Below are 26,291 nucleotides of genomic sequence, written 5' to 3'. Positions count from 1 at the left end.
GTTCTCCAGTCCTCTGGTACATCCCCTGTGGCCAGAGAGGTTCTGAAAATTTGTGTCAGAGCCCCTGCAATCTCCTCCTTTGCCTCACTGAAGCCCAGGCCTGCTTGCATTTCCTGTCACAGGCCCGGTTCAGATGTCAGCGCGCAGTGCTTACCTGATCCAGCGGCGTAGTTAGTGCGATGTGCCGGCTGGGATCAGGTGAGCACTGTACAACCAATCAGGGGAGGGGAAACTTCATTCATGAGTTTGAGAGTAAGAACTGTCAAACTCATGAAAACTACAGGGGCCCAAAACACTATTTAAACTTTAAATAAAAATTTAAAAAACATCCCAATCATTAAATTAAGTATAAATAAGTTTAAAAAAATTTAAACAATAATTTTTTTTTTTGAAAAAATAAATTTTTAATAAAAAGGGTCTAAAACTAAACTTACCTTATTGTAGATTCTTTAAAATAATAAACCTGTGGGGAAAAAAATTCTAAATTACACTAAAACACCACTTACCTGTAAAAATAAATACTTACGTGTGCTTTTTACAAGCGTAAAGACCGGAGGCCTTTACACATGCGCAAATCCCCCAAAACAGAGGAAATCCAAGATGCACGCGCTGCCCCCTACAGCGCACGCGCTAGCCTCTTCACCTCTTGGGTTAGAGGAGAGGAAATGCCGGTTTTCAGCACATGCGCTGTGCATGCTGAAAACCGGCATTTCCTCCGGCCAGACGCGTGAGTACCCCTTCCGTACTCACGCGTTTGGGGAGGAATTTCTGCCCCAATGCACCAGATAGGGCATAACCAGTGATTTAGAAAGGTTTAGCATAACTTCCTTGCTTTTGTACTCTTTGGCTCTATTAATAAAGCCTAGGATCCAGGTTGCTAAAAAAAAAAAACAGCCTTCTCAACTAGTCCTGTCACCTTCAAAGATTTTTGTACATACTCTGTTCCTGCACACCATTTAAAGCTGTACCATTTAGTTTATATTGCCCCTCCTCATTCTTCCTACCAAAATGCATCACTTCACACCTCTGTTAAATTGCATCTGCCATTTCACCAGCCTGCCTATGTCCTCCAGAAGTCTGTTGCTATCCTCCTCACTGGTTACTACATTTCCAAGTTTTGTGTCATCTTGTAACTTTAAAATTATGCCCTATATACCCAAGTCCAGGTCATAAATAAATAAATATCAAAAAGAACAGTGGTCCTAATACCGACCATGGGGGACACCACTGTATTCTTTCCTCCAGTCTGAAAAACAACTGTTCACCACTACTCTCTGCTTTCTGTCTCTTGGCCAATTTCACATCTATGCTGCCAGTCCCCCTTTAATCCCATGGGCCTCAATTTTGCTAACAATATTGAACCAGCTTTATAAAACACTGGTTCGGCCTCAACTGGAGTATTGCGTCCAATTCTGGGCACCGCACTTTAGGAAGGATGTGAAGGCCTTAGAGTGGGTGCAGAAAAGATTGACAAGAATGGTCCCACATGGTTCCAGGGATGAGGGATTTCAGTTATGTGGATAGACTGGAGAAGCTGGCGTTGTTCTCCTTAGAGCAGAGAAGTTTGAGAGGAGATTTGATAGAGGTGTTCAAAATCATGATGGGTCTAGACAGAGTAGATAGAGAGAAACTGTTCCCATTGGCGGAAGGGTCGAGGACCAAAGGACACAGATTTAAGGTGATTGGCAGAAGAACCAAAGGCGACACGAGTTTAAAACTTTTTTATGCAGCGAGTGGTTATGATCTGGAATGCACTGCCTGAGAGGGTGGTGGAGGCAGATTCAATCGTGGCTTTCAAAAGGGAATTGGTTAAGTACCTGAAGGAAAAAAATTTGCAGGGCTACAGGCAAAGGGCAGGGGAGTGGGACTAGCTGAAGTGCTCTTGCAGAGAGCCAGCACGAGCTCGACAGGCTGAATGGCCTCCTTCTGTGCTGTAACCATTCTATGGCTCCAAGTCTATTATGTGGTACTTTTCAAACACTTTTTCAAAGTCCCTATACACATCAATCACACTACTTTCATCAACCCTCTCCATTACTTCCAAGAACGTTTTGCTGGCCGTCATTTATTAACCCATACTTTTCCAAGTGACAATTTTGTCTCGGATTATGGTCTCTAAACTTTTCCGCACCACAGATGTTAGGCTGAGTGGCCCGTAGTTACGGGTTTATCCCTCGCCCCTTTTTTGAAAAAGGGTGTAACATTTGCAATCCTCCAGCCCTTTGGCACCCCTCCCATATCCAAGGAGGATTGGAAGATTGTGGCCAGAGCCTCTGCTATCTCCAAGCTTATTTCTGGCAGCAACCTTGGATGCATCCCACCTGGACCAGGTGACTTTTCTACTTTGAGCGGTGCCAACTTTAAGTACTTCCTCTATTTTTATCCTGTCTAATTTTATTTAGTACCTCCTCTTTACTGTGACATTGGCAGCATGCAGCATCTCATACAGATGCATAGTATAGTATTGATTTAGCATCTCAGCTATGCCTTCTGTCTCCAGAAGTTCTCCTTTTTGCTCCCTAATCAGCCCCACCCTTCCTTTGATTACCCTTGTACTATTTATATATGTTTAAAATGACTTTTGGTTTCCCTTTTATGTTGCCCGCTAATCTATTCTCATACACTCTCTTCACCCCTCTTCTTTCCTACAGTGTACCACTGTATGCAGATGCTGCTTGGGAGCAGTCTTTTCAAACCATTTTGCCAACTGCTGCTACATTTGCAGATCTATATTAAATCCATCAAATCAAACCAATTCTATTGGTACAATCCATGTTTGTTGCATGAAATTTTACCTTTCGATTTTCATAGTCTCTCTTTTTTACAGCTGAATTCTAGTAAACAATTGAACTACGTACCAATTCCTTTGATCAGATGGCAATTACCAGGCTCAATTGGATCCAGTTCTCTGAATACACCCAACTTATTGCTGCAAACCAATGAAAACAACATGATCAGGTTAACAGTCTGTTCAAACATACTGGAGTAGATTTTCAACTTGCTGCACTGGCATAAAACTGGTGTCCGGATCAGCTGCCCAGCATAGAAACAGCCAGGTTATTTCGATTGAAGTTAGTTTTATGCACAAACAGGAAGTTGAAATTCTACCCCATTAGATGGAAAAACAAAATTTATATGCTTGTCTACATTAGATAAATGTATTAATGCTACATGTGAATTGTGCTCACGCAGACCAGTAATCTCTCTCTCACACGTAAAAGTTGTAGCACATACAGGAAGTGTTTACCAACATACTTTAATCTTTATAAACAAATGCCTTTTCTTACCAAGGTATTTCCCCCACGCCCCCCCCCCTCCCAAAAGACACCTTTACTTTTATGAGGTTATGATCTAGACGAGGAAACTAGATGTAAAGGCCTAGAAATTGGGTATAGCCCCGCTTGAGGCGTTAGAACTGGCGCTGCGCAAAGTTTATAGCCAGACGAAACTTATCGCCGCCTGGCGCGATATTGGGTTGCATCGCCCCCAAAGGTGATTGAGGCGCGAATTCAGACATTGCACGGGCCTCCTAAGGCGCAAAACTTCCGGCGCTACCCAATATCGGCGCGGACGGGCGCAGCGCAGGTGATCTCAATTACCGATAACCACAAGACTTCCAGGTGCCGGCCGGCTCTTAAAGGGGTGGGTCAGTCAGCCTCAGCTTCCATACTCACCGCCCTGTAGGCCTCACAATCGGCGCACGCCCTTCTCTGGTGCAAAAAACTTGGTCAAGATGGAGAAGGTGAGAGAGAGAGCAGAGCGCTTCAGCACTGAGGCTCTGGTGCACTTGGTGGCCGCAGTGGAGCGCCGTCGAGATGTTCTCTATCCTGACAATGGCAAGAGGCCGAATCAAAAGGACTACCGCCGAGCTTGGAGGGATGTTTGTCAGAGGGTCAACTCCAGCAGCATGGCGACCAGGAGCCCTGTTCAGTGCAGGAAGAAATTCAACGACCTCACTCGGGTCGTGAGGGTGAGTGGTGTTTATGCAACCTTCTGATTCCCTCCATCTGCACCCGACTTCATGGCTACAGGGTGCGCGATGCCCCAATGGCCATGTGTCAGCAAGCACCCATGGCCCTTTCTGGGCACACACATGCACATTTCACTCAAGGCGTCATGTAAGAGCTCTTGCACCATGGGGGGGGCATGAGATGATCACTCAGGGCATCATGTAAGGGCTCTTGCACCATGGGGGGCGTGAGATGATCACTCAGGACATCATGTAAGGGCTCTTGCACCATGGGGGGCATGAGGTGATCACTCAGGGCATCATGTAACAGAACTTCCCCTTCTTTCCCCTACAGGCCAAGCTGGCGACGATTCGCAAGGAGCAGCTTCGAACCGGTGGAGGACCTCCACAAGTGGTCACTCTGACGGATCTCGAGGAGAGAGTGCACCAGATTCTTGGAGGACGTCCGAGTGGTCCTGTTACCAATTCAGCTGCCAACCCCATTGTCGACAGCGATGGTAAGGATCTCAACTTTTTCAGCTGTCTCCTTCCACTTGGTCCCCCCGCCAGCATGCTTTCTCACTGTGGAGCCATGTCATAGCCTTGCCGCAATCTGGCATGCCTTGCTGCCAACCTGTCCTTTTGCTAAAGCCACTCTTCCACCTCCCTGCTTTCAGATGCTGCATCACCAGCTCGGGATCCGGCCCCTGAAGCTGCCAGTGCCAGTGCCTCTGGAGGCGAGGATCAGGAGGAAGCCGCACCATCCGTTCCAGCTGCAGGGGAGCCAACACATCTGCAGACTGGGGATAGTAGCTCCCTGGAAGGGGGAGGGTGGGGGGGGGGGGGGGGGGGGGAGGGGCTCTGATGAGGAGCCAGTTGCCGGAACAAGCGGCCTGCATCAACGCAAGGGGGGTAGGCAAGTTCGGGCACCGGCTCCCCGGAGGGCGAGGCGGGGAGCGATGACTGCTGCACAGAGTGCAGAGGAGGTGCGTAGCCTGGCTGAAATGAGCACCCAGGCCCGGCTCAGGCACACTGAGCTTATGGCTGCAGTGGGGAGGATGCCTCAGTCGACAGAAACATTGGCAAAGAGTGTGCTGGACTTTGGCACTGCAATGGAGAGGACTGTCCAGGGCTTCGGGGCAGCAATGGAGAGGACTGTCCAGGGCTTCGGGGCCGCTATGGAAAGGACTGTTCAGAGCTTCGGACAATCCCTGGAAAGGTCTGTCCAGGGCTTGTCCGAGGCAGTGGAACGGACGGCTCCGGCCTTGTCCGAAGCAATGGAGAGAACTGTCCAGGGCTTCTCCGAAGCACTGGCACCTGCCACACAGGTCCTCACTGCTGCCACGCAGTCACTTGCTGGCCTCGTCCAGACCCAGATTGAGGCAACGCGAACTCTCACTGCTGCCACCCTATCTGCATCAGCTAGGATCACCCCGGGCCCTTCCAGTACCACACGAGGCCAGGAACCAGTGGAGCAGTCGCTTGTGGCGGTAGAGCCGAGCCGGTCCCCTCCGAGAGCCAGTGTGTCATCCGACCATGGTGCAGGTGTCCTCTCTCGGCAGGTGACCATTGCTCATACCACCACTGGAACGTCTGCAGTGCAGCTGCCACCACCTGCAGTGCACACTGCTTCCAGCCATGGCCAGATCAAGCAGCCAGCCTCCGCACCCTCCAAGCCCAGAGGTCGTCCAGGCCGTCCCTCAGGGGCTTCTGCGCTTGCAGTCACCAGGCGTCCCCCATCCTTGACGTCGCCACTGGGGTTCAACTACGGAGGAGCAGCAGGGAGGGAAGGGACCGACCGCGAAAGAGAAGTCGGTCTCCATCAAGGGGCCAGCAGTAAAGGGAGGTGCTGAGACGTTTCTTTCCCCAAATTCAAGGACGCCCTCACCTGTTCTGATTGTTGGTGATGGTTTGTTTAGTTTTGCGGCTTTGCCAGAGAGTTAACTGTTATTTTGTTAGTTATGGTTTCTGTTGGCATGACGTTGTTATGCTGGAAGGAAGCAATTTTTTGAAAATAAAGATTTTTTTTTTATTTACAATGGTACTCGTAACTATTTACACTCATGGCGGCCTTCATAGGCTTTGAACGATCAGAAGTGCGCAGGACGAATGAGACCCATCATTCCGTCAGAGGGTCCTCGAACCGAGTCCTTATGAGCCTCTGACGGATGGCCCTTCCAGTTTCAGGAGCCCTCCCATCTTCCTCCTCCTCCTCCTCGTCCGCATGCTCCTCCTCCACCTCCTCCTCGTCCGCCTGCTCTTCCTCTTCCTCCTCCTCCTCCTCCTCGTCCGCCTGCTCTGCTGGACCTTGAGGGGCAGCTGGCATTGGCTGGGTTCGTCGAATGGCCAAGTTGTGGAGCATGCAGCAGACGACGACAATGCGACCCACTTGCTCCGGCGAGTACTGCAGGGCTCCCCCCGAATGGTCTAGACAGCGGAAACGCTGTTTGAGCACACCAATAGTGTGCTCCACAATGTTCCTGGTCACCTGATGGCTGCTATTGTAAAGCTCTTCTGCCGGGGTGGCGGGCAAACAGAGTGGGGTCATGAGCCATGGGCAGAGAGGATAGCCCTGGTTGCCAAGAAGCCAGCCTCGTGGGTGAGCCGACCCCTCAAAAAGGTCAGAAACTGAGGTCTGCCGCAGGATGAACGCATCGTGGCTGCTCCCAGGGAATTGCGAGTTGACCGCCATGATCATCTGGCGGTGGTCACAGACCAGCTGGACATTGAGGGAGTGGAACCCCTTGCGGTTGCAGAACCCCTCAGGATTCAGTAATGGCGCCCGCAAAGCCACGTGTGTGCAATCAATGGCCCCCTGCACCATGGGGAAGTCCGCAATAGCAGCGAAGCCCTGTGCGTGCTCCGCCTGCTTCTCCAGGGTCAGAGGGAAGGTGATTAATTGACACCTTCTTCTAGAGGGCAGCTGTCACTTGCCGGATGCAACAATGCACTGCAAATTGAGATATATTCGCTATGTCCCCAGTGGCTGACTGAAAGGATCCGGTGGCGTAAAAGTTGAGGGCAAGTCACTTTGACGGTCACTGACAGAGGTCCTGCACCGTAGACGCGGCTGCAGATCCTCAGCAAGCAGGTGGCAAAGCTCAGTCACAACCTCCTTACCAAATCGGAGCCTTCGCAGACACTGTTCCTCCGACACGGTAAGGTATGACACCTGCTGCCTGAAAACCCTCGCAGCGTATCTTCGGAGTGGCCGACCTCCATTGCCCCTCCTCCTTCTGGACAATCCCGGCCCTCTCTCCCGCCGTCTCTGTGCCCCTTCAAAGTGTCCGGCCATGAGGACGTTCCCCTCCAAAGCAGCTCCCATTGCTATGCCAGACAGGCAACACGCTGTAATGTCTAGCACTCCAACTGCTCCGGACAGGACTGAAGGTCCCAAGTATTCGAAGGCTAAATCCGATAAATCCTGTGCAACAGTAGCTCACCAACTCTCTCCAGCAACGAGCAGAATGAACAGGCCAAGTGGCTGCAGCTTTTATACTAGAGCTGTCCCCTTTAAATAGCGCCCCCCCGACTCCGACAAGGGCCTGGGAACGTTCCATCGAACTGTCACTAATAGCGCCAGGCGGAAAGATTCCGGGCGCCACCGAATATCCGGTCAGGGGCGCCAAAAGGGCGTTGCACACTGAAATGACGTCATGATCTGCCTGCGCACGCAGGCACGCGCTAATAGTTGGACACTCAATATGGGAGTTGTCGCTATCCTCATTGCGCCCGCCCCAAATCTCGGGCTCATTAGGCGCTAATCGCTGGCGCAACCAACCGAATTTCTAGGCCAATATCTCCAAATTTGCAGATGACAGAAAGTTGGGTGGGCGTGTGTGCTGTTAGGAGGATGCCGAGAAACTCGAGTATGATTTGGACAGGTTGGGTGATTGGGCAGATGCAGTATAATGTGGATAAATGCGAGGGTATCCACTTTGGTGGCAAACAGGAAGGCAGATTATCTGAACGGCAATAGATTAGGAGAAGGGGAAGTGCAATGAGACCTGGGTGTCCTTGTGCACCAGTCGCTGAAGGTAAGCATGCAGGTGCAGCAGGCGGTTAAGAAGGCAAATTGTATGTTGGTCTTCATAGCGAGAGGATTTGAGTACAGGAGCAAGGATGTCTTGCTGCAGTTGTACAGGGCCTTGGTGAGACCACACCTTGAGTATTGTGTGCAGTTTTGGTCGCCTTATCTGAGGAAGGGTGTTCTTGCCTTGGAGGGAGTGCAGCGAAGATTCACCAGACTGATACCTGGGATGGCAGGAATGACATATGAGGAGAGATTAGGTCGATTGGGCTTATATTTGCTGGAGTTTAGAAGAATGAGAGGGGATCTCATTGAAACTTATAAAATTCTAACAGGACTAGACAGACTAGATGCAGGAAGGATGTTCCCGATGGCGGGGGAGTCCAGAACCAGGGGTCACAGTCTAAGGATAAGGGGTAAGCAATTTAGGACAGAGATGAGGAGGAATTTCTTCACCCAGAGTGTGGTGAACCTGTGGAATTCTCTACCACAAAAGGCAGTTGAGGCCAATTCATGAAATATATTCAAGTAGTTAGATATGTTTCTCAAGGCTAAAGGGATCAAGGGATATGGAGAGAAAGCAGGGACAGGGTACTGAATTTGGATGATCAGCCAGGATCTCATTAAATGGCGGAGCAGGCTCAAGGGGCCGAATGGCCTACTCCTATCTTCTATGTTTCCATGTTTCTATGTTTTGAAATTTCAGAGATGCATTTTACTTTAAATGTCACCAATCAGCTAGTTACCAAATACAACCAGCCCTACCTCCCCTCTAGCTCATGTGGACTGACAAGACTTCATCACGCTACCAGCCTCTCCAGAGTTCTATAGCACATATCCTTCCGCATGAACCTCACGCTCATCACCTCTGTTGTCGCCAAACTCTAGCACATCAACTTTAAAATGCTTGCCTTAATTTTCAAAATCCTTCTACAGCTTTGCTCTACCTGATCTCTGGAACCTTTTCTAACTTCAAGTTCCAGCACACACCCTCTGCTCTTTCAACTCTACATTTCTCCCCTTCCTAGTTATCTTTCCCCATCTTCAAAAGCCTCTAAATACCCTACATCTTTACTATACCTGAATTTATTTTGTCCTTTATGGTATTGCCTTCTCCTTGATAGCACTCCAACTCTGCTTACCTACCATAATTTAAAGAAAGACCTGCATTTGTATAGCACCTTTCACAACCACTAGATGTGAAGTACTTTTTTTTTTTTTTAAAGTTGTAATGTGGGAAATGCGGCAGCCAATTTGTGCACAGCAACTCCCACAAACAGCAATGTGACAATTACCAGATAACCTGTTTTTTAGTGATGTTAATGAAGGACCAGGACGCCGGGGATAATGCCACCGCTCTTCTTTGAATAGTGCCATGGGATCTTTTATGTCCACCCGAGAGAGCAGATGAGGCTTCGGTTTAAAGTCTCATTCAAAAGACGACACCTCCGACAGTGCAGCACTCCCTCAGCACTGCACTGGAGTGGAGTGTCTGCCTAGATTTTTATGCTCAAGTCTCGAGTGGGACTTGAACCCACAACCTTCTGACTCAGAGGCGAAAGAGCTACCAACTGAGCCACTGTTGACAGTGTTAACTATTAACCTGTAAAATGTATTGATTCCTTCGAGTACCTTAACCAACTACCCAACAATGTTCAAAATATTAACCCTGTCTTACTCAGCTATGATTGTATACATATTGTACTAATTTCATTTGCGTCTTTGACAGCTGGCCGGACATGTTAATTACCAGCCATCACAGCTAATTCAAAGTACTTGGTACAGATCAAATAAATCAATTTTCATTTGATGTTGTGCCTTTTCTCGATAGAGTGCGTTTCAATCCACTGTCCATAAAAAGTGAATGCACATGACAGTACATGAAGTTTCAGTACGGTATATGGAACACTAGTTCTCAGTTAGGATTCCTAGGGCATTCTATTTTTTAACCAAACATCAGGCAGGAAAAGGTCCACTTACAGGAGACATTAAACTGGAGAATATAGTGCAAAAAAACAAAAATTGTGACATAATTTCTCACACATGAATAATGGATAGAAAGAAATACCATACAATATTATTTAATAGACACTGGCCGGATAGAAGCAGCTGGGATTAAGATGTTTAATGCTAGTGATTTTCCCCTCTTAATATTTCCACTTCCAATATAGTGGCTGAACCACAGTGGACCTTGCACCCAAGAGCAAATAAGCACACAACATAGTTACCCAACACCAGTCATGCTTCAGAGTTTAGCCATGAACAGTTATTTGTTTCCTAAAGTTTAAACAAGATGGCAGTGCAAATACAGGAAACTCTTTATCCGGCACCGACGGGACGCCGGTTTATCAAAAAGTCTGGATTACAGAGAGGTATAGTGAAAGGTATGAGAGCTCCGTACACAGCAACAAATCCAGGCTTCCCTGTTGCTTAGCAACAAGTGCAGGAACCCTCGTTACACAGCCACAGATCCAGGAACGGCCACTAATATGAAGTAAAACTTACCTGAACCTACTCCTGAATTTTGCTGGTTAACAGAAATTTCCGGTTATTTAGGTGCCGGAAAATCAAGAGTTTCCTGTATTGAGCAAGCACATCACTAAAGAAGACAACATGCAAGAGAATAATCAGATCATAATGGTCACTGTTATATATTTTTTTCCCATTATATATATATTTTTTTTAAACCACAAATACTAGAAATCTGAAACAAAAATGCTGGAAACAAACAGCAGGTTCACCAGCATTTGTAAAGATAAATAGTGTAGACATTTTTATATCGCTTTGGCTATTTTGATAATCATTTGTTCTGAGATGACGTTTCATATCCTCCGCGCTTCTCATTTTGCGAATACGCAGCTTGCTTATAAACCCACTAGCTTTCTCTGTGATTCCAAATCTCATTTCTCTCATCTTCCTCTTTTTTATCCCCCACTTCTTTATGCCCAATACTATTTAGGGGCTTTTTAAATTTTTCAGTTCTGAATGAAAAAAGATCTGTACCTTGAATGTTAACCAGTCTTTTATCGTCACAGATGTTGATAGACCTCCCATATTTCCAGCACTTTTGGTTTTTATTACTGGGAGGGGGCGGTGGGGAAGTAAATATAAGGAATTGGAAACAAGATGTGCAGCACTTGTGCGTCTATTCACTTACCTTAACAAAAAACGTTTCGAATCATTGAAAGGTTACATTCAGAATTCCACTAATATCTCAGATTGACAATGCCTTGCAATTAGTTGGAGTGGAAATTTAAATTTTACATTTTTAATATACCGTAAGTCATTTAGTCAAATTATTAGTTATTTTGAAGAATCCTACACACTAAGGCAGAGAGAAACATAATTTAGAAAAGTTCGTTCACCTCAGGTTCCGGCACTCCAAAGCAATTATCCACCACACTGGAATGCATCTTTTCTAGATGAAGCTTTAATTATGCCAAATGCCCAAGGCACCAACAAAAACAAATAAGCTGATCTTTAATATCCCTTTTCACTTTTACAGAAGTATTATTAGCACCATTCAAACAAAAAAATTGAAGTAATATAATCATGAGAAATCTCCCAATAGCCACATTTGTTATCCTTGCATAATAACTTCAGTTTTCAGTAAAATCTGAAAACCTACCCGTGTTCAAGTTATTGTTTAGATCTTCAGGATCACGAGTCAACAAATTCATTGTACATTTATTTCCAGAGTCCTATGCCTTGCTTTTGTAAACGTATATATAACCCCGAGTATACATACATTAGTGTCACACTTTTTGTAACACTTTGTGGTCAAATCTATTTGTCATGATGATTAAACTTACATATTCATTTCATCTACTAGTGACTGTCCTCAAAATGAGGTAGCAGCTTTCCTGTCTCCAATGCCACACAGTTCTTTCTCCAAGCTAGGTAGCACTGTTCTGCACAGCACCACTGACCTTGGGAGATTCAAGAGTTAGGTCTGCTCCCCTCACTGCATCAACAAGACCCACATTGATTTTAAAACACTAAATGCATTGGAAGAGCTTTAAGCTGGTTCCCAGCAACAGCCAGGGATGTTGATTATTGTGCAGGTTGTGAATCCAAGATGGCTCCTGGGCTGGCAGCTCCTTACCGAGCTGCTCTGCTCTTTGCAACTGTATCCTTGGTCATCCATTGCCATCCTTTGCCCTTTTCTTCCCCCATTCGCCTTTCTTCCATTGCTTAAGATACTGTGGCTCTGATATTGAATGCACTATAGAACTGCGTTTTTATTAGTGGCACCTTGCAACCAGCAATGCCCCTCTCAGTGCTTCTGCACTCTGCCACTACAATCCTAATGTTTTCACATCCCAAGTCAACCCTCCCAACACTACCATACCTAATACTTTCGCACATTGCACCACACTCTGGGATCCCTCGGAGGTCTCTTCCTTCCCCCCCCCCCAGTCCCTGGTGTCCCCTTCCCAGTGCTCCCAAACACCAGAGCCCCCCCCTCCCATTGCTTCCATATCCCTCCTCCTGGTTCTCCCAGACCCTCGCCCACCCGCCCCCTCCCCTCCACATGTCCCCATTCTCCAGAAGCTCCAAACCCAGCCACAGCTACTGCTACATACAGTCCAAACAATGCCTTCCTCGTATCCTTGGGCTTTAGAAAAATGCAAGAGAAATTAGCTACATAGTTAAACTAACTTGTAATAATAATCACTAATTTAATCTCCATGCAAATGTTCACATGAGCAAAGGGTCCATTAATGTACGCTTGTTACTGGAGTAGTAATGCAGAGCCCTGGACTAATAATCCAGAGAATACAAGTTTGAATCCTACCATGGCAGTTTGAGAATTTGAAATCAGTTTTAACAAAATCTGGAAATTAAAATGAAATCTGGTGTCAGTCAAAGTGACCATGAACCAGTTGGATTGTTGCAAAAACCCAATAGTCCTTTAGGGAAGAAAACCTGCCGTCTTTACTCGGTCTGGCCTATATGTCACATCAGTGCCAACGTGGTTGACTCTGAACCGCTCACTGAAGTGGCCTAGTAAGCCACTCAACTGTATCAAACCACAAGTACCTTCACCACACGGACTGCAGCAGTTCAAGAAGCCAGTCCACCATCAGCATCTTCTCAGGGAAACTGGGCATAGGCAATAAATGCCAGTCTTACACGCAATGCTCACATCCCCAAAATGAATTAAAAAAATTTACAGCCAACTATATTACCAACATTCCTACAGTACTACTTTTTTTTTTTTTTTAAGTTCTAGGCCTCTTTTTCTCTGTTTACATTTTATTTTTAAAAACTGAAATGAACTGCTAATTTTTCAGCCTTTAGGCTGTCCCACTCCACCAGTTCACTGTTGTTCTCTTGCTTACGATGCAATTCCAGTCCAGGCATACCAAACACCGTCCTGCTCTCCCTGCCCGATTGCCAGGTGTTTATTCCCTGGTGAGGTGCTTCTTTGCTCACGAGTGTGCTGCTGCCTTGTGAGGAGAGAGGGAGAAATTGGGTAGTCAATAAGGTTGCCAATGCATCTGTGGGGATTGGCTGCATGAAGTTTACCATGTGCATGGTCTGTGGAGTGTGTAGCGGAGAAGATAGCAGTGCCTTCCCTGGTTTTGTACAGCTCCATTCTGCAGAACCCAAATTCCAGCAAGCTACTGAAGCTCCGTGGTTTACGATTTTACCAGTTATCAAAATCAAAACAAAAGTTTGCTAGAAATACCAGTCTGAAATCCAGTAACTGTTACAACTTGCATTTATATTGCATGTTTAACTTAGTAAAACATCCAAAGACACTTCACAAGAACAATTATCAAACAAAATTCAACACCAAACCACACAAGGAGAACTTAGGACAGGTGGTCAAAGAAGTAGGTTTTAAGGAGCATCTTAAAAGGAGGAAAAAGGGGTGGAGAGGCAGAGAGGTTTAGGGCCTAGACAACAGAAGGTACGGCCGCCAATGGTGGAGTGAAGAAAATCTGGGATGTGGGAACAAGCCAGAATTGAGGAACGCAGAGATCTGAGAGTTATAGGGCTGGAGGAGGTTACAGAGATAGGGAGGGTTGAGGCCATGGAGGGATTTGAAAGCAAGGATGAGAATTTTTTTTAAAAAAGGCATTACCAGACCAGGAGCCAATGTAATTCAGCAAGCACAGGGGTAATGGGGGAACAGTAGCGTAGTGGCAATGTCACTGGGCTAATAATCCAGAGGCCTGGACTAACGATCCAGAGACGCGAGTTCAAATCCCACCACGGCAGCTGGGGAATTTAAATAAATCTGGAATAATTACTAGCATCAGTAATGGTAACCATGAAACCATCGGATTGTCGTAAAAACCCATGTTCTAAACCATTGGGTTTTTACAGCAATCCATGGTTCACTAATGCCCTTTAGGGAAGGAAATCTGCCGTCCTGACCTGGTCTGGCCTATATGTGACTCGACCCACAGCAATGTGGTTGACTCTAAACTACCGTCTGAAATGGTCTAGCAAGCCACTCAATTGTAACAAACCGCTACGAAACACACTAGTAAGATTGAAACCGGACACGGCAACGGCACACGCAGCCCAGTTGACCCTACAAAGCCCTCCTCACCAACATCTGGGGACTTGTGCCAAAATTGGGAGAGCTGTCCCACAGACTAGTCAAGCAACAGCCTGACATCGTCATACTCTCAGAATCATAGCTTTCTGCCAATGTCCCAAACTCCTCCCTCACCATCCCTGGGTATGTCCTGTCCCACCAGCAGGACAGACCTACCAGGGGTGGAGGCATAGTGGTATACAGTCGGGAAGGAGTGGCCCTGGGAGTCCTCAACATTGACTCCGGACCCCATGATGTCTCATGGCTTCAGGTCAAGCATGGGCAAGGGAACCACTTACTGCCCTCCCTCAGCTAATGAATCAGTACTCCTCCATGTTGAACACCACTTGCAAGAAGCACAGAGTAGCAGACACAGAATGTACTTCAATGTCCATCAGAGTGGCTCGGTAGCACCAGTACTGACCGAGTCCTGAAGGACATAGCTACCAGTCTGGGCCTGCGACAGGTGGTGAGAGAACCAGCACGAGGGAAAAACCTACTTGACCTCATCCTCACCAATCAGATGCATCTGTCCAAGACAGTATTGGTAGCAGTAACCACCGCACAGTCCTTGTAGAGACGAAGTCCCGTCTTCACACTGAGGAACACCCTCCATCATGTTGTGTGGCACTACCACCGTGCTAAATGGGATAGATACAGAACAGATCTAGCAGCTCAAAACTGGGCATCCATGAGGTGCTGGGGGCCATCAGCAGCAGCAGAATTGTATTCCACCATAATCAGTAACCTCATGGCCCGGCATAGCCCTCACTCTACCATTACCATCAAGCCAGGGGACCAACCCTGGTTCAATAAAGGAGGGTAGAAGAGCATGCCAGGAGCACCACCAGGCATACCTAAAAATGAGGTGCCAACCTGTGGAAGCTGCAACACAGGACAACATGCATGCTAAAAAGTGGAAGCAGCATGCTACAGACAGGGCTAAGCAATCCCACAATCAATGGATCAGATCAAAGTTCTGTAGTCCTGCCACATCCAGTCGTGAATGGTGGTGGACCATTAAACAACTAACAGGAGGAGGAGGCTCCATAAATATCCCCATCCTCAATGATGGCAGAGCCCAGCACGTGAGTGCAAAAGACAAGGCTGAAGCGTTTGCAACCATCTTCAGCCAGAAGTGCCGAGTGGATGATCCATATCGGCCTCCTTCCAAGGTCCCAACCATCACAAAAGCCAATCTTCAGCCAATTCAATTCACTCCACGTGATATCAAGAAACGGCTGAGCACACTGGATACAGCAAAGGCTATGGGCCCCAACAACATCCCGGCTGTCGTGCTGAACACTTGTGCTCCAGAACTAGCCGCGCCTCTAGCCAGGCTGTTCTTGTACAGCTACAACACTGGCATCTATCCGACAATGTGGTGTACTGCCCAGGTGTGTCCCGTCCATAAAAAGCAGGACAAATCCAATCCAGCCAATTACCGACCCATTAGTCTACTCTCAATCATCAGCAAAGCGATGGAAGGTGTCATTGACAGTGCCATCAAGCGGCACTTACTCACCAATAACCTGCTCACTGATGCCCAGTTTGGGTTCCGCCAAGACCACTCTGCTCCCGACCTCATTACAGCCCTGGTCCAAACATGGACAAAGGAGCTGAATTCGAGGTCGGGTGAGAGTGACTGCCCTCAACATCAAGGCAACATTTGACCGAGTGTGGCATCCAGGAGCCCTAGTAAACCTGAAGTCAATGGGAATCGGGGGAAAACTCTCCACTGGCTGGAGTCATACCCAGCACAAAGGAAGATGGTTGTGGTGATTGAAATCAATCATCACAGCCCCAGGACATCGCTGCAGGAGTTCCTCAGGGCAGTGTCCTAGGCCCAACCATCTTCAGCTGCTTCATCAATGACCTTCCCACCAACATAAGGTCAGAAATGAGGATGTTCGCTGATGACTGCGCAGTGTTCAATGCCATTCACAACTCCTCAGATAATGAAGTGGTCCATGCCCACATGCAACAAGACCTGGATGACGTTCAGGCATGGGCTGATAAGTGGCAGGTAACATTCGTACCACAGAAGTGCCAGGCAATGACCATCTCTAACAAGCGAGAGTCTAACCACCACCCCTTGACATTCAGTGGCATTACCATCGCCAAATCCCCCACCAACAACATCCTGGGGGTCACCATTGACCAGAAACATAACTGGACCAGCCACATAAATACTGTGCCAACAAGAGCAGGTCAGAGGTTAGATATTCTACAGCGAGTGTCTCACCTCCTGACGCCCCAAAACCTTTCCACTATCTACAAGGCACAAATAAGGAGTGTGATGGAATACTCTCCACTTGCCTGGATGAGTGCAGCTCCAACAACACTCCAGAAGCTCAACACCATCCAGGACAAAGCAGCCCACTTGATTGGCACCCCATCCACCACCTTAAACATTTACTCCCTCCACCACCGGCGTACCGTGGCTGCAGTGTGTACCATCTACAAGATGCACTGCAGCAACTCGCCAAGGCTTCTTCAGCAGCACCTCCCAAACCCGCGACCTCTTCCACCTAGAAGGACAGGGGCAGCAGGCGCATGGGAACACCACCACCTCCAAGTCACACATCATGCTGACTTAGAAGTATATCGCCTATCCTTCATCGTCGCTGGGTCAAAATCCTGGAACTCCCTACCTAACAGCACTGTGGGAGTACCTTCACCACACGGACTGCAGCGGTTCAAGGCGGCGGCTCACCACCACCGCCTCGAGGGCAATTAGGAATGGGAAATAAATGCTGCTCTTGCCAGTGACGCCCACATCCCATAAACATATTTTTTTAAAACAGGACTTGGTGCGAGTTAGGGTACAGGTAGCAGAGTTTAGGATGAGTTCAATTTTACAGAGGGTGCAAGGTGTGAGGCTGGCCTGGAGAGCATTGGAATAGTCGTGTCTAGAGGTAACAAAGGCATAAGGGTTTCAGCAGCAGATGATCCAAGGCAGGGGTGGAGATGGGTGATGTTACATAGGTGGAAGTAGGCGGTCTTGCTGATGGAGAAGATATAGGGTCGGAATCTCAGCTCAGGGTCAAATAGTTCACCAAAGGTTATGAACAGTCTGGTTCAGCCTCAGACAGTGGCCAGGGAACAATGTTTGTGGCAGGGACCGAAGACAGTAACTTTGGTCTTCCCAATATTTAACTGGAGGAAATTTCTCCTCATCCAATATTGGATGTCTGACAAGCAGCATGACAAATCAGAGGTAGTGGAGAGGTCAAGAGAAGTGGTGGTGAGGTGCAGCTTTGTGTCACCAGCATGCATGTGGAACCTGACATTGTGTTTTCGGATGAGGTCACTGAGGGATAACGTGTAAATGAGAAATAAGGGGGGGGGGTGGGGGGGGGGAAAAAGAGGGGCGTCAAGGATAGATCCTTGTGGTTTCCCCAGAGGTAATGGTGCAGGAACAGGAAGAGAAGCCATTGCAGGCAATTCTCTGGCTACGAAGATAGGAATGGAACCAGGTGAGGGCAGTCCCACCCAGTAGCCATGGGGAACAGACAGCTGCATCCCAGGGGTCAGAGTTGCAGACGGTGTTATAAATGAGTCGTAGTACCAGACAGTGGAGATTATAGCTATGTACATTCAGAATCAGAGCTGTAGGCTTCAAAATATATAAAACAGAAATGGGTGAGTGTCCAGAGTTGTATACGCCAGGATGAGAGCTACAGTGTTAGAAATGGTATCAGGGCCCCATCCAGTGCTGGAATGGCGACAGGGCCATTTAGTGTTAGAAATGGGTTTATATACAGCAAAGAAAAATGAGTCAGAGTTGTTGTGTATGTACCTTTAAGGGAATAACTGGTCTCAGACTGCAGTACCGGCAGTGACCACCCCTGGATAAAAGGCCCTAGCAGGCTTCTGTAGTTTCAGTTTCCAGGTTGTCTCCATTCAGTAAAGACTTGTTATAATCAACTCCTGCACTCCATGTCTCAATTATACACGGACATAATAAGAGTTATATACATTGGGGGTCAAAACTGAGATACATAATTTTAGAAATATCAGTTTTATATACACAATAGTGTTAGAAATGGCTCAGTGATAATACAATAGTGTTGGAATCCACCTACAGCAAATCTAGTGCACGCTGAAGGAAATTTGTTTTGCCCCAACTTTCTCTGGTCACAACCATGAGATCCACTAGTAACATATTAAAAAGGTCTTTTGTCCACGTGCACATCCCGTGAACTGCACGATTTTCTTCACCACTTCTCACAGCCACGGTCTACCTACCCACCCACCAGGGCAAATGCCCTCTCTTAGTTGTTTCTTCCAGTTTCCCACTGCTCCCCTTTTCCTCATTGACTCTTATACCAAACATTAGCACCCCACACCTACCCCCTTTCCAGCACCTCCTGGCCCATCCTGCCTATTGCCCCGTTCCAACCGTCCCCTTTTTTACTTTTTTCCCTCCATCCACATTGCTCCTTTGCCCACCACCTCCCAGCCTCCCCAAAGAACCACTAGCCAATGCTCCTGCTCTTCCTTCATCTACCACCTTCATCTCCGAGAGCCCAAGCTCATCAAACCACCACTCCCTCCCTGTCTGCTAAAGTTCCAATAAAATCACCACCTGCTAAACTTGTCACCACAGCACCCAAAGGACTGAGCCCTCGGACAGGACTCTGCAGTCCTCCAGAAAATTAATCCCACTTATTTTCCAGTCTTCATGGCCACTCTACCATGGAATCACAGAATAGAATCATAGAATGGTTACAGCACAGAAGGAGACCATTTGGCCCGTGGAGTCCATGCCAGCTCTCGGCAACAGCTCTTCAGCTAGTCCCAGTCTCCCCACCCAGCCTTTTCCCTGTAACCCTGCAATTTTTTTCCCCTCAGATACTTATCCAATTCCCTTTTGAAAGCCACCACCACCCTTTCAGGCAGTGCATTCCAGATCATAACTGTGGTGTATGTGCCTTTAAGAGCCCCAGGTGTGCGTAATGCCGGTAATTGCCACTTGGGCTATATAAGCCTGTGTATTGTGTATATCCTTTAGAACCCCCCCCCCCCCCCAGGCTTGCTTAGTAAATACCTATGAACCAACTCCTGTCTTCAGTGTCTTTATCTACACACGGACACTACAGTGGCGACGAAGTGGAAACGGACTTACCTGCAATTCGGCAGCACCTCAAGGACATCGATTCCTCCAGCGTCCAGAAGACTCAAGGAAGTTATAGAAACTGTGGTTTCACCAGCTGGCCAAGCTGGTGGCAGGTACTGCGCTAATCCTTCCTGTACGTCAGGCTGGGGCTCCAGCGTCGGGCTCTACAGCTGAGACAGGCAGCGAAATCGGAGGCAAGCAATAACGGACTGGGAGAGTGCACTCGGGAGACGGCCGGCGCGGCAAGCAGGTCAGAGTTTAGACCATCGTCGGGAACGAGTCTCCAACAGTGAATAAACGGAAACCACAGTAAAACAGCGTTGTTATCGGTAGCGGCGGAAAGCGCAGGAAGCGCCATATCGTTGCTACAGAGAGAAAAAAAAAAGCGCGGGAAGCGCCATATTTTTTTTTTTTTTTGAAATGCCCAAGTCTGGCAATATTGATGCTTTTGATAACGAAACAGAGCCTAACTTTGGCAATATTGATGTTTTTGATAACAAGATAGAGGATTGGACCACATATGTAGAAAGAGTGGAGGTGTTATGCACCGCAAATGGAATAGAAGATGAAAAAAAAGCTTCAATGCTTCTGGATCTAATGGGTGCAGAAACATACAAGCTGTTACGCAACTAAATCACTCCAGCCGAACCGATGGACAAGAATTTTGAGGAGATTGTTGATACCCTACACTGCCAATTCGAGGCAGGACTGGCAGATTCTCTGCAAGACAAATTCATCTGCGATCCCCTAAGTGTAGAAACACAAAAAAAGGTATCTTCTGGAAAAGATTTAACACTGGACAAGGCTTTCAGTGCAATAGGAGCGGCAAAGATACAGCAAAGGCCACAGGACTTCGGCACCCATGAAATGACGCGGGGTTTCAAGAGATGTTATCGCTGCGGCAGATCCAACCATGACCAGAGGGATTGCTGGTTCAAAGAAAAAGCATGCAGGCGATGCGGAAAGATGGGACACATTCCACGTGTATGCCGATCTGAAAATAAAAAAATCCACTAACGGGAAAAGAATCAATAAGGAAAAGCACAGAAAGGTACAAATGATGACGGACAGTAGCTCCAAAGACCAGAAGAGCGATAGCGACTCTGGGAACAAGAGACTAAGCTCTCTCAAATTACATAATGTAATTGCCAATGAAGATTACCAGACCATTTGGGTTACCCTCATAATAGCAGGGTCCCCAGTTAAAATGGAGCTAGATACAGGATCAGCTCTAACCGTAATAAATCGACGAGATTACGAGAGGCTATTTTCGCATATACCTCTAAAAGACACATCCATTATCTTAAAAACATATACGGGGCAGAAAGTATACCCCAAAGGAAAAATAAAGGTGCCTGTGGTATACAACGGCAAAGAAATACAAAAGTTGTATTTATACATTCTACAAGATGGTGGTCCACCGTTGTTGGGACGTGAATGGATAAGGAAGATACGTTTAGACTGGCACTCCATTCAGGCACTGACGGTGACCAGTAAGGAAAAAAACAAGGATGACATCATACCTGAATGATTAAAAGACATCTTGGCCAACGCCAAAGAAGTGTTTCAAGAGAAACTAGGAACCTTGAAAGGCATCACCGCCTCAATAAAAGTGGAAGATGCAGCAATTCCAACATTTTTTAAGGCAAGACCGGTGCCATACGCAATACGTCCGGCAGTCGAGGCAGAGCTGGAGAATTTGGAAAAGGCAGGCGTATTATCCAAAATAGATTGGAGCGAATGGGCAACACCCATCGTTCCAGTCATGAAAAAAGCATTGAAAAATAACTCTGAGGAACAGAGAAAAATTCGCATCTGTGGGGACTTTAAGGTGACTGTAAACCCGGTCCTTCACACGGTACAGTATCCTCTTCCGAGGATAGAAGATATTTTCGCCTCACTATCCGGAGGAAAACGTTTCACAAAAATTGACTTGGCATAGGCATATCTACAGATGGAGGTTGAGGAGACCTCTAAAAAGTATCTCACAATAAACACACACAAAGGCCTGTACCACTACAATCGACTGGTTTTTGGAATAGCATCAGCTCCAGCTATCTGGCAAAGAGCTATGGAGCAAGTCCTGCAAGGGATTCCGGGGACTCAGTGCTACTTAGACGACATCCTTATAACAGGAGAAAACGACAACGAGCACCTTGCCAATTTGGAACAGGTGCTCACTAGGCTGAAAGAACGGGGCCTACGAGCAAATCGCCCCAAGTGCGAATTTTTCCAAAATCAGATATCATATTGTGGCCACATAATTAATAAGGAAGGGTTGCATAAGTCACCTGAAAAAATTGAAGCAGTTATAAAAGCCCCAGCACCTGAAAATGTTTCACAATTGAGATCATTCCTGGGATTAATAAATTACTATCATAAATTTTTACCGAACTTATCAACTATTCTACACCCTCTTAATGATCTTCTACACACAGGAGTGATTTGGAAATGGAACGAAGACTGTAAACGTGCCTTCCATAAATGTAAAGACTTAATCACATCCGAGAAAGTTTTGGCTCATTACAACCCATCACTACCAATCAGACTGGCGTGCGATGCATCCCCTTACGGCATAGGAGCAGTATTGTCCCATAGATTCCCTGATGGCTCGGAACGGCCGATAGCTTTTGCGTCACGCTCATTGAACTCAGCTGAGCGTAACTATTCCCAGATAGACAGGGAAGCACTCAGTCTGGTATGGGGAGTGAAGAAATTCAACCATTACCTACACGGACAAAAATTTACCTTGCTGACTGACCATCAACCCCTCATCTCCATATTCAACCCTAAGAAAGGTGTCCCCATTATGACAGCACAAAGACTACAGAGGTGGTCCCTTTTTCTAGGGGCACACCAATACAACATTGAATACAAAGGGTCAAAACATCATGGGAATGCTGACGGTTTATCGCGCCTGCCGTTGCCAACAATAGAAGAGGCACCTACAGTAGACCCAGTAGAGATATTCCACTCTACCATAGTGGAATGTCTACCGGTGACAAATTCTGCCATTGAAAGGGAGACCAGAAATGACCCTACTCTCTCACGGGTCTACGATTTAACAATGAAGGGATGGCCAGCACATGGCGAACCACTGTTGCCAGCATTCTCGCAAAGAAGAGAACAGCTGTCAGTGTGCCGAGGAACCTTGATGTGTGGATCCAGAGTGGTGATTCCACCCAAACTCCAGGATAAAGTGCTAAAGGAGCTTCACGAGGGGCATCTGGGTGGAGTGAAAATGAAGAACCTAGCTAGGGCGTTTGTATGGTGGCCAGGTATCGATGGAGACATCGAAGACATGACCAAGAGCTGCCTAGGATGCCAGAAGGTTCAAAATGCTCCGCCACAGGCCCCTCTACATCCATGGGAGTGGCCCTCATCTCCCTGGCAAAGGGTGCACATCGACTTTGCTGGTCCATTTATGGACTCAATGTTCTTAATCGCAGTTGATGCACACTCCAAGTGGCCGGAGGTAATAAAGATGTCCTCCACCACCACGGAAAAAAACCACAGTATTAAGGACCATATTTGCCAGGAATGGGCTGCCGGAACAGATATGTTCTGATAATGGACCGCAATTTGTGTCCGAAGAATTCAGAAAGTTCTTAAAGAACAATGGGGTAAAGCACTACACGTCCGCCCCATACCATCCCGCCACCAATGGATTGGCTGAAAGGTTTGTCCAGACCTTTAAGAAGGCCATAAAGGCCATGGGTAATGAAAACATAAAACTTCAGCACAAGGTGGATAACTTCTTATTTGCGTATAGGAATGCAACACATATGGTTACAAACCAAACTCCCGCCATGATGTTCTACAATAGAAACCTAAGATGCCGGCTGGATTTGGTCAAGCCCAACATCCGAAGGGACGTGGAGAACCGGCAGTTTCAGGGCATGAATGAAAGGCCAACTAGGGCCTTCCAGATAGGCCAACCGGTTTTGGCCCGGGACTACCGTACCGAGAAATGGCAGCCTGGAACTATCTGCACACGACTAGGACCACTGATGTATACCGTGGACATCGGAGAAAGCATAATAAGGCGCCATGCTGACCAAATCATCAAGTCATCCGAAAAGGGACAACCTACACCACCACGCTATACATCTAACGATGAAGTAGAGATACCCATATCTACCTCCGATCCGGTGATACTGGAACCCGATGAACCCGACACTGGCCTTCAAGCCGAATCAGCCTTGCCAGAAGAACCTACTACACCACCAGAAACGACTACACCCCCGAGGCGTTATCCGGACCGAGTCAGGAAGCCTCCTGAGAGACTAACTTATAATTAATTAATACAGCAATGTATATTATTTTGCATATAACATGTAATTAATAATTACTTAAAATATGATGTACTAGTTAGCTAGAAGGGGAGGAATTGTGGTGTATGTGCCTTTAAGAGCCCCAGGTGTGCGTAATGCCGGTAATTGCCACTTGGGCTATATAAGCCTGTGTATTGTGTATATCCTTTAGAAACCACCCCCCCCCCAGACTTGCTTAGTAAATACCTATGAACCAACTCCTGTCTTCAGTGTCTTTATCTACACACGGACACTACAATAACCACTCCCTGCGTAAAAAAGTTTTCCCTCACGTCGCGAAACCCCACCCGGCTCAAACTCCACTTAATGCCTGTCATAATATCTGTCATATTGGGCAGAAACAACAAAAACCCAAAGCAAACTCAATTGCTACTTGGCCCTAAACAGACAATACAACATAGCTGATTACCTGACCATGGTAAAGGATAACAAACTGAGAAGAACCTTGACAAGGTACAGACTTAGCGAACATAGCCTAGCGATCGAAAAAGGCAGACACAGGCAGACCAGGCTGCCAAGAGAAGACAGGATATGCTCTCACTGCAGTCAGGGAGTAGTTGAGACAGAGATGCACTTCCTCACAGCCTGTGGAAAATATCAGGGCATCAGAGAGAATTTCTATCAAAAATTCTCACAAATATGCCCTGAATTCAGAAATCTGACTGACAACCAAAAACTCCCATTCCTACTGGGGGAGGAGAGAAGCTGTGTAACACTGGCGGCACACTATGTTACAGCTTGCCATGAACAGAGGGACAACCAGTAAACTAAGACAAGAGTATATATAAACAAGGCGAAAATATATTTATAAACTCAGGGATATACCTGTTTATACACTGTCTGAATGGAACCGCGTTTATGTGTTCAACCATAAATGTATTTTGATGCTTTGGCAACATAAGATGTACCTTATCATGCCAATAAAGCGATTTGTATTGTATTGTAATGCCGCTCTTCCCCGTCACCTCCTCCTAAACTTACCGTGAGTATTGCCACCGCCATATACTGGCACTAAAGAACGATTTGCTTTGGCCAAGAACTGCTGTGATGAGTGGAGAGCGGTGCCATTTCACAGAGGGTGCGGGGAGAGGCGGATTGTGTGTGTCAGGGTGGGAGAGGCAGGGGCTCACCTCTCACTCAGCAGCTCCACAAGGCTCGGAGGAGCGGCTGGAGACACCAGCCTTGAGAGCGGAGCAAAACCTTCCGGGAAGCTCACCAAGAGGAAGACAGCCTGCAAACCCAGGCTGGAAAAAAGCAGGGTTTCTTGTGTCAGCAGCTAAAAGTCTTTATTTATTAAATAAAACTTAGAAACTCTCGCCGCCACGGAGTGAGCCTCGCCGCCTGGCCAACCTTGGAGCCTGTCCCGGGCTCTCTCCGGGGACCCAGTCCTCAGCCCGGACCTCTCAATCCCCCAGGAGCAAAAACCGATCCCGATTATTCCCAGTCCACACGGCCGCTCGCTTTCACTTCCGCCCAACTCCTGGAAAAGTTTGCAGAACTCACCACAAATCTAAGAGCCGGTAGGCCAGCACGGCGAGTAGAGCCGCCTTGGCCATCCCCAGGCACAGTCTGTCTCCCGGGCACCGTGTGGCTGAGCTTAGAAGCGAGCGGTCGCCTCACTCTGCTGATAAACCCTATGGGAGTCAGCCCGTTAAAAGGGCGCTGGCCACTGCTGGCTGGGTTTAACTATTTACTTATCATTAAAATGTAGGTGGGTCTTAATGCCTGAATGTAAACATTAGCTGATTACAATTTTTAAAATGACTGTGTATCCTCTGGAAATGTAACCGGTTGGCAAGGATACTTGTAATCCTCATACATTCCCACTGAAAATATGACCATCAGCTATTGTGCCCATCTGAAACTAGCAAGTGTTTAACAATCATATGTCAATTAGGATTCTGCACCTGTTGCAGAACAAGAATGCGATTTGCACCCTCTTATTGGTTGATTTTAGTGATTGATAACTGGTGCCATGGCCTGTAAAAAAGGAAGCACGTGCCCCTTTTAAAGGGGCACAACCAATAAAACTGTAACTGAAACAAAAACTTTAAATTTAACAAATCAATTAAACATTTTGTTTGGGAGTTGATGAAGCACTCCAGTCCCTCGGTGCCCACCGGTCACACAATGCCTCAAGCGAACCAGCGGACACCACGTGCTCCCTTTCCAGAGACACCCAGGCATCAACATAGCTGTGGAAGAGAGGCAGCCGGAGCGATCGCACTCTGCCTGGACCTGTTAATGGCCACCTAGGCCAGGCCCAGGAGCAGACCACGAGGATGTCCTCTGACCGACCC

The 26,291-nt window shown here is 47.2% G+C and overlaps 1 protein-coding gene across 1 annotated transcript in view; it reads right to left on the bottom strand.

Annotated features, from left to right (window-relative positions):
- The window catches only part of LOC147117364 (serum paraoxonase/arylesterase 2-like), a 74,850-nt gene extending 49,182 nt beyond the window's left edge, over positions 1-25,668 (bottom strand). The window contains 2 exon segments of the mRNA XM_085988320.1: positions 2,861-2,929; positions 25,495-25,668. Of these exon segments, the coding sequence (XP_085844446.1) occupies positions 2,861-2,929; positions 25,495-25,547 (122 nt within the window). The 5' untranslated portion in view covers positions 25,548-25,668.
- Positions 25,669-26,291: the final 623 nt, after the last annotated feature.

Source organism: Somniosus microcephalus, chromosome 5, assembly GCF_052327205.1.
Source record: "Somniosus microcephalus isolate GS21.2 chromosome 5, FLI_Smic_1.0, whole genome shotgun sequence".
NCBI lineage: Eukaryota > Metazoa > Chordata > Chondrichthyes > Squaliformes > Somniosidae > Somniosus > Somniosus microcephalus.
Note: the sequence above shows the minus strand (reverse complement) of the source record. Positions and strands in the feature narration are given on the sequence as shown.